Source organism: Zeus faber, assembly GCF_960531495.2.
Source record: "Zeus faber genome assembly, chromosome: 9".
Classification (NCBI taxonomy): domain Eukaryota; kingdom Metazoa; phylum Chordata; class Actinopteri; order Zeiformes; family Zeidae; genus Zeus; species Zeus faber.
In genome coordinates this window covers 20411407-20420775 of record NC_137197.1, presented here as the reverse complement: position 1 = coordinate 20420775, position 9369 = coordinate 20411407, and the positions used below count along the sequence as shown (strand labels likewise).

Here is a 9369-nt window from a genome sequence, read left to right as displayed (position 1 = left end):
GGTTCTCGACGAGTCGCTGCGTAAAAAGAGTGGTGTGATTTTCCGAACTCCTGCTTCAGTTGGCGTGACGTGGGGAGGACTTCCCGAACGAGATGAACGAGAGTCGGAAGGGCCGGCTTGGCTCCGAGTTAGTGAATGGAATTATCACTGGAATCATTTAATTCTGTCAAAATTATTCATTTTGGTGGAATGCAAAGTGTCAATCAGTGACGTTCAATAGGAATTTCGTCAAACGCCTTGACCTGTTTAAGTCTCAGACTTTTACTTCGTCCTCGGTAATTATTTTCAGCTTGTGAGTCGACTCGCTCGTCCACTCTTTTGCCGGGGTGAACGATGCGTTCACTACGAACGCATCGTTTGCAAGTCGTGCATCACTAACTATTGGTAGGTCATAGTAATTAGCAGAGTTCTATGGGTTTGCGGCGTTTTGTGACATTGTTAGTGGTTAACAGGATAGTGTTGTCGCCGTGGGATTATTCCATTGTAAAAAAAAAAGTCGGGAGGTTGGGAAACACTGATCTATCTCTTTCGTGCGTGCGTGTGTGTGTGTGTGTGTGTGTGTGTGTGTGTGTGTGTGTGTGTGTGTGCGTGTGTGTGTTGAGTGTGTGTGAGTCCGAGTCCTGCTCAGACGTAGCAGATGTACAGGTAAGTCTTTTCGATCCTCCAGTCCGGGGGCACGTCCTCTGGCTTGTGGCCCTTGATGTGCTTCTGCATGGCCGCCAGGCTGGGGCAGAAGTCCTGGCAGATGGTGCACTGGTACGGGGACGCGCCGTTGTGCGTGCGCAGGTGCTTGATCATGGCCGAGTAGTCCCTGGAGCGCTGGCGACACAGCTTGCACTCGAACGGCTTCTCGCCTGGAAGAATTAGACAATAGAGACGAAAAAAGGGGGGGGGGAAATGAAAACATTGCTGTCAAGATCACGTCATGTCTCTCATATCAAGGAGCCTCAGTTTGATTCGCGTTAGGCCATGGACTCCGATTTGATATGATTTTGTCTCTGGGGACCCCAAGCTGAGAGGATTTTTATTGCAATACATGATTTAGTCCAAACTTCCATATCTGTCTATACTATAGCTACAGAGATAACAGTGAAAATGTGATCAAAACAGTCATTATTGTACAGAATTGTAGTCATTATTGTAAAAAAAAGGACACTGCCTTTAAATGGTATATAAAATGGGAGAAATATTCACTAAACCTTTGAATTTTTGGCTGCACAAATCATTTCCTTAGATTTTGCCCAAAAACGTCCGATTTTACCTTAAGTTGACTAATTCCACATGAACAACTCCACTCTTTGAGTTATATACACTGGATGATGTGGGATTTAGCAACACTTTGTTTTAACTCAAAGTGCCTTCGTTTTTACAGTGCACTCTTAGAGTGCTAACGACTAAACAAAAATAATTGGTGAGGGTTAACTGTTAACCATGTTGCGGCATGGGAACCCCCTCGAACCTCTTATAGGAGTCCGCGGGGGTCCATGGACCCCACGTTGAGAACAATTGATTTAGCAAAACCCGAGCACTCGTTTGTAAAGGTCTTTACAGGTCCATAATTTTGCCGGGGACCCCCTCGAACCTCTTGAAGTACCCCCTGGGCGTCCCGGGACCCCATGTTGGGAACCATTAATCCATTGAACAAACCCAAGCACTCTGCTGTAGAGGTCTTCACGGGTCTATAATTTTTCTGGGGACCACCTGCAACCTCTTGAACGACCGCCCTGGGGATCCCCGACCCCATGTTGAGAACCATTCATCTATTGATCAAACCCAAGCACTCTGCCGTAGAAGTCTTCGCGGGTCTACCTCGAAACGGACTACCCTCGGCCTCTGACCCGGGACCCAAAGCAGGGGTTTGGGTTCGGATCCACATTTTTATTGAGGCCACTCGGGTTTGGTTCAGGTCACAATCTATTATGTCATTATGTGTTAATATCAGAGTGGATCCGAGAGGAAGGGAACGGCCGCCAGGCTACAGGCTCCATGATTATCTCAGTCAGATTACACGGGAGGAAAACAAACATTAATTGTTCTGTTCGGATCCAGAAAATACCCCAAAATACCCGACTCGGATCCAGGTCCCTCCCCTCAGACAGACAGCATCTCGGGAGAAAAAACTGGTCCGGGTATTTTTTTTGTGGTTGTTGGCGGGAAAAACAGCAATTTAAGAGCAATTTTAATTTTGGGGTTTGTTCGGATCCGGAAGATACCATGAAATACACGACCCAGGTCCGGGTCTCTCCGCCCTTGGATATGCGTTGGGTCGGTTCTGGAAAAAGGGGGCCCTTGTCATTTTTTGCTGTTGTTGAAAATTAGCGGGAAAAACAGGAATTTAGGAGAACTTGGAATTATGAGGTTTGATCAGATCCCGAAAAATACCCAACTCTGGTCCGGGTCCCTCTGCCCTCTGAAAAGCATTGGGTCGGTCCTGTTATATTTCATTATATTATATATATATTTTTTTTTGGTGATAAAAATGGCCTTGAAATAATGGCGGGGGAAAAAAAAAAAAAAGCATAAGCTATTTTAATTACGGGGTCTGTTCGGATCCAGAAAAATACCCCAGAATACCCGACTCGGGTCTGGGTCTGGCGTCACTGGACATGCCCGAGGCTGGTTCTAGAATATAAGGGCTCCGGGTTTGAGAAATGGTCGGTTCCAATCAGTCCACTCGGGCTGGGGTCAGAATTTTGGGACCGGTTGCTGCTGTTGCCCTGACCTGTGTGGACGCGGTAGTGCGTCTCCAGCTGGTGCTTGAGGCTGAACCTCTTCCCGCAGCCGTTGCACTCGTACGGCTTCTCCCCGGTGTGGATGCGCTTGTGGCCGCGCAGCGTCCCGTCGTCACGGAAGCAGCTGCCGCAGAACTCACACTCAAACGGGTGGTCGCCTGGAAAGGCAGCCAAAAAGAAACAAAAAAGCATTATATTATGTATATATATATATATTATATGACATCACATGGCACAGTGTTTCCTTTTTTTTTTTTTTTTTTAACACTGAAATAAATCCCACGGCGCCACACCACTGTCCTGTTAACCACCAAAAACATCACAAACCTGTCGAGCTGTGCTTGACATCATGGCCCGCTGATAGTTAGCGATGCAAGACTTGCAAACGATTTGTTTGTCGCGAGCAAATATTTGAAATGACTCAGGAGTCGGGAGTCACTCCGACAAAAAGAGTGGACGAGCGAGTGAATCTTTCGCACGCTGAAAGTAATTGCTAAGGATTAAATAAAAGCCCAAGGAATTACAGGCGGGAGGCGCATTTGGCACAATTCCTATTAGATTTGACTGACTCGCTCTCTGCATTCCACCAAAATAAATCATTTCGGCAGAATGAAATGATCCTTGTGAGGATTCTATTCACATTCCAGGGCCGAGCCGACCCTTCTCGACTCATCATCGCGGCTCGTTCAGGAAGTCCTCCCGCGCTCGCTGTGCACTTGCACTTGGGTTGAGGAGTCTGGTACTCGACCAGTGGGTTGAGGCGTCTGCAAGATGACCAGTAAGATGCAGCGAGGCCAGTGACTCTGGAACCCGACCAGCAGGTGGAGGACTCTGGTACCAAACTAGTGGGTTGAGGAGTCTGGAAGATGACCAGTGGGTGGAGGAGTTTGAAACCCGACCAGTGGGTGGAGGAGTATGGAATCCGAGCAGCTGGTGAAGGAGTTTGGGACCCGACCAGTGGAATCTGATCAGTGGGTGGAGGAGTCTGGAACCTGACCAGTGGGTGGGAGTCTGGAATCTGACCAGTGGGTGGAGGACTGTGGAACCCGACCAGTTGAACCTGATCAGTGGGTGGAGGAGTCTGGAATCCGACCAATGGGTGAAGGACTCTGGAACCCAACTAGTGGGTGGAGGAGTATGGAACCCTACCAGGTGGTGGAGGACTTTGGAACCCGATCAGAGGAACCTGACCAGTGGAGGAGAGGTTCGATGTATGGTCTTGTTGTAGAGAACCGGACTCTTGGATCCGAGCAGAGATGGGAAGCCAGTGGAAGGATGGAAGGAAATGGAAGGATGGAGGGAGATGGAAGGATGGAGGGAGATGGGAGGATGGAGGGGGATGGGAGGATGGAAGGAGATGGGAGGATGGAGGGGGATGGGAGGATGGAAGGATAGTAGGAGATGGAGGGATGGAAGAAGATGGAAGGAGATGCAAGAAGATGGCAGGAGATGGGAGGATGGAAGAAGATGGAAGGAGATGGGAGGATGGAAGAAGATGGAAGGAGATGGGAGGATGGAAGAAGATGGAAGAGATGGCAGGAGATGGGCGGATGGTAAGAGATGGAGGGATGGAAGGACGTGGAAGAAGATGGAAGAATGTAAGGAGATGGATGGAGATGGGAGGATGGAGGGATGGAAGGATGGAGGGATGGAAGGAGATGGGAGGATGGTGAAGGTGATTTTGGGGTTTGGCCGCTGTTCCCAGTTTTCATGAATCGGCATAAAAGTCCGACGGCATCGTCGCTCTGTGGCCGTGCGTCCCAGAGCCACGTCCTGTCAGACGCCGCCGATGTTGTGACGTTCAGACGCTCGCCCTCCCTCCCTCCATCCATCCCTCTATCCTTCCATCCCTCATCACTCCATCCCTCCCTCTATCCTTCGATCCCTCCCTCCCCCCTGCCATCCACCCATCTATCCCTCTATCCTTCCATCACTCCATCCCTCCCAACATCTGTCCGTCCCTCCCTCCCGCTCTCACTCCCTCCGTCCGTCCCTCCGTCCGCCCGTCCCTCCGCCCGTCCCTCCGCTAACAGCTAACAGCTAATAAGAGTCTTGCAGGCGTCCGCCTGCCGCTCAGCTCGCCGCGCTGCAGCTCCTCCATTTCTCAGGGTTTTGACTCATCTCCAATGACCCGTGTGCCTCATTATCTCAGTGTCCACAGCAACAGCCCAGTCGCAGGATGCACCGCTTCCTTCATTATGGAGCGCTCCATCCCTCCATCCCCCGCCCCCCGATCCCCAGCCAGCCCCGCTGCAGAGCAGATGACATTTCCAAAATGTTACTTACCAAAGCAGAATGGCATACAAACAAGACACGCAGCCGTGGCCAAAACTCCCCTCCCCTTCCCCTCACTTCTGTCTCTTCACATCTATTATGTATTCCTCCCGTCTAGACATCAAGCCGTCCTGACAGTCGGGAGTGTTATTTAAGGTAAAGGGAAGAAAAGGGGGACATCTTTTTGAGTAAATATCTCTCCATCTCCCGGGGCAACTAAGACTCACCCTCAGCAGAGCGAACGCACACAAGACAAGTCATTTCCATTTGCTGCTTCTTCAATATTTATTTGGGTTTTCCTCTCATTCCGGGGCTGAACCGCAGCGGAACTGACAGCCGTGAATTTGCTGAAGCCCCACAGGCTGTCTAAGAACCTCGGGTATAAACGGGATGAAATTGCCCAAAATATGCACCGGCCATAACCGTACAGTGCTGTCATCGCAGAGGTGAGTCATCTGGTGGAGGAGATGCATGGAAATCGGCGGCTGGGGACTTAAAAAGGACGGATTGGCAGCCTGTGAACGCAACTTTGGGGTTTATTGGTCATACGCATATTGACCGTGCAATATGTTGAAATGACACTGTTATGACACCGTAGACTCCCTCATAAATTATGCCAATGCCGGTAATTTATCCTGTGCATAGAATCACACTGCTTATATTGTCTATATTTCTATATATTTGATATATATATATATATTTCTGTATACTTGGCTATTTACAGAAATACAGAAAATGAATTTTAAATTATTGTTTTACTGTATTTAATTGTATTTTATATATATATTTGTTTAATATATTTAAATTTTAAATTAAAATTTTAATTTGTATTTACTTTTCCAGACTGTTGAGCATTTCTTTTTCCGCCAATCCTCCACCACGACACATTCCTTGTAGGCCGATATGAAAATGTACTTGTGCAGAATAAACCGCTCCCGATTCCGATTCCGATCACGGTGTGAGCCCGTGTGTGACCCGCGGGCCCGTGGACGCCGTGATGCGGCTGACGACGAAGACGAAGAGGACGGCGTCTTACCGGTGTGTGACCTGAGGTGTCTCTTCAGCGTGGTGTGGCTGGGGAAGGGCCGCTCGCAGTGGCTGCAGATGTAGGAGTGCATGCCGGCGTGGACCTCCATGTGCTGCTGCAAGGCCTTCTGGGTCTGGAAGCGCTTTGCACACAGCAGGCAGAACACCGCCATGTCGGTCCCTGGAGGAGCCACAACACAACACGCACGGGCACGCACGCACGGGCACGCAGGCACGCACGCACGCACACAAACACACACACACACACACACACACACACACACACACACACACACACACACACACACACACACACACACACACAGGGCCTTAAGTGAGGAAACTGGGTCACTTCAACTTTTCGTGAGCAAGTCCTCTGAGAGAGAGAGAGAGAGAGAAAAAAAAAGCTTCTTTCAAAGAGCGAGCGAGCGCCGCTCCACCTAAAACTAAAAACTAACTCTCCAAAGAAGCCCCCGCGGCACTTTCAACCGGGCTCCGCGCTCTATTTTAAACCCTGAAAGTCAGTGTTTTCCTTCAAGAATTTCCAACACACACTGACGCACGCACGCACGCACGCACGCACACACACACACACACACACACACACACAGACACGCACAATGCCACAGCATGCCAATCACACAATCAATGGCGTCTTTCCGGTGTGTTGGATGTGTAATTATTTTCCTCTTAGCCCACCAGGAGTCAGTCCTCCTCCTCCTTTCTCTCTCTCTCTCTCTCTCTCTCTCTCTCTCTCTCTCTCTCTCTCTCTCTCTCTCTCTCCCTAAACGATGCCTACACCCTGCGCTCCGTGCAGAATGTTAAGCAGTGATATCAAGCCATTAAAGGCAGGACCGCAGGAAGAAAAGAGAAAAAAAGACACACGAGAGCGCACGCACACACACACACACACGCACACACAAACGCACGCACGCACACACAAACGCACACGCACGCACACGCACACGCACACAATCCAGTTTAATCCTGTGTGTGACCTGGCATCACTTTGGGGCTGCCTTCCTGTTGCACGGGGCGTGGAGTGGAATACAGATGGCGCGGCGTCTGCGTCGGAGATCCATCGTCTGTCGCGCCGCTAAGACCCGATCCGCGGGACGTGGACAACACTCCTCCGCCCGCGCCCTCGCCCTCGCCGTCGCCCTCGCCCCGGCCCCCCCCCCCCCCCCGTCCGCACGCACGTGCCGCCGTACTCATTTCATACGCCCGGGACGGCCCGACCGACGGCGCGCGGCCGATAAGAACGGAGCCCTAATGTGAGATTATAAGGTGCTTATTTGGCTGTGTGCGGATCATTTACAATGCGAGCAGGTCCCATCGCTCCCGCCGCGGATTCAATCAGACATCTCCAGCCGAGGATCATTAGTAAACACGAGGCCGTGCCAGCACTTCATTGGAATTCAAGTGGGGTTGCTGTGTCGCATTTAAAATGCAGTCTGATGAGGTCCACTAAATCAAATCATTTGTTACTGTTATTGAAGTGCCTTGAGGCAACTGGCAATTAAATTGGAATTAGTGCAGGGAAGGGGGAGGCAGCACACTCATACTAAGAAGGCAGAGCATCAGACGCCGGCGTGAGGTTCAATCAAGTTAACAGACAAGCAAAAGTAGAAACAAAAGCCGCTAAATTCTAATTTTTCGCCGCTAATTCCAAACCATGCGTTCGTTCCAAACCGCGAATTGGTTGGGGGCGGAGGGGGGGGGGTTGGTCCTAGGCCACGAGTTAGGGTTTCTAGTTGTTTTTTTTTTTTTTTTTTTTTATTTTGGTCGGAAACAAACGCAACAAAAGCGGGGGAAAAAAAAAAAAAGGTTTCTTCAGAATTTTTCTTTTTTATTTTTTTTTCTTTGAACGTCCAAATTTTTTTTCCTCTGTTTTTGGTTTTTCTTCATTATCATTATCCCCGCGGTGGCACAGATAGAGTTGATCATCTGTAATGATTAACAGGGAAGGTTGGGGTTGGGGGGGGGGGGGGGGGGGGGGGTTGGATGAAAGACATTCCTGGCTCGGGAACAATGCGGCACAGAGGAGATCCGATGGAATGAAGTGCACCTGTTTCGGGGGCTTTGGCCGGCGGCTCGGCGCACAAAAGGGGCGCACAATGAGGTTCGGGGCTCTCATTGACCGGCCCCATTAGTCATAGGTTACTCATGCAACTCCAATGAGCCGCTCTCTTTACACCGCCGTCTAATGACCACGCTCCCTTTCTCACCCGCAGATCACAATATTTTAGCGGGAGACAAAGGACGGTCCTCCTCCGACGCCTCCGTGAAGCTCCCCCGCCCGCCTTCCCCTGACCAGCCTCGACGACCCTGCATTCCTTTGACCGGCTTCAGCTTTTTGTTGCCGCTGCTGTTTATTTTATTTTATTTTTTTCTTTTTGATTGTTTTTTTGGGGTTTTTTTTTTCTCTCTCTTGAGCGGTGCAAGTCTGCATTCTATCTTGAAATAAATGTCCGAAAACCTCACCAGGGAACCACACGGTCCACATCTGGTTTAAAAAAAAAATAAAAATAAAATAAATTTTTTAAAAAAAGTAATAAAAGCTTTTGATCCAATTGATCCAAGTGTTCAATCCCGATTCGCCGTTTGAGGAAAATGTCATTTTCTCCCGCGGCCACCGGAGGGCGCACTTCCCGCTTCCGACCCGCATGGAGCCCTCCAGAAAAAAAAAAACCCAAAACCAAGTTAGTGTGGGAATAAGAGGTGATCTCCCTCCCTGCAGATTGTTCTTTAATCATCCCGATCCACAAAGAGAATTTAAACCGTGAGATATTATAACAGCGGGGGAGCCCGCATATTGCTTCCCTAAAAATAGGCCTTTAAATAAAACAGCTTTTTCGTCCTATTTTATTTTTATTTATTTTTTCCCCCTCCAAGGAAGTAAAGCCTTTTGTGCTCTTGTAAACACTCACTGATGCACTCTCGTCCTGCTGTAAGAAAAAAAAAACAACAAAAAAAAAACCCACTGAAATGTGAAGTCACAGTAAAAGGACATAATTGAATATTCTATCTCGGCCTTTTTTCTTCTTCTTCTTCTTCTTTTTTTTTTTTTTAAACAACGCTTGACAGCCGCGCGGCATTGGTGAGTACGAAAAAACGACGGTGCACACTCGAACAAACGAAAAAAAAAAAGGAATACAAACGGTAAAAAAGCAAAACGACAAATGAAAACAACAAGCGCGCGTCATCAACACACAACAAAAACGAAAAACGAAAAACAAAAACCTCCGGGCAGGGCGTCCGCGGTGACGGCGAGGCCGATCACCGCCCGCTCCACTGAGCGCCGTTAACTCTTCAAACAAACCAAACAAAAAGGGGA

The 9369-nt window shown here is 49.2% G+C and overlaps 1 protein-coding gene across 1 annotated transcript in view; it reads right to left on the bottom strand.

The window, feature by feature from the left end:
* Positions 1–624: 624 nt before the first annotated feature.
* Positions 625–9369, bottom strand: part of zbtb16b (zinc finger and BTB domain containing 16b) — a gene marked incomplete at its 3' end in the record, with an annotated part of 38234 nt that continues 29489 nt past the window's right edge. Inside the window, exons 4-6 of the mRNA XM_080007086.1 lie at positions 6043–6213; positions 2723–2890; positions 625–854 (exon numbers count right to left, since the gene is read on the bottom strand). Coding sequence (XP_079863212.1) covers positions 625–854; positions 2723–2890; positions 6043–6213 — 569 coding nt within the window. The remainder of the gene's footprint in view (positions 855–2722; positions 2891–6042; positions 6214–9369) is intronic.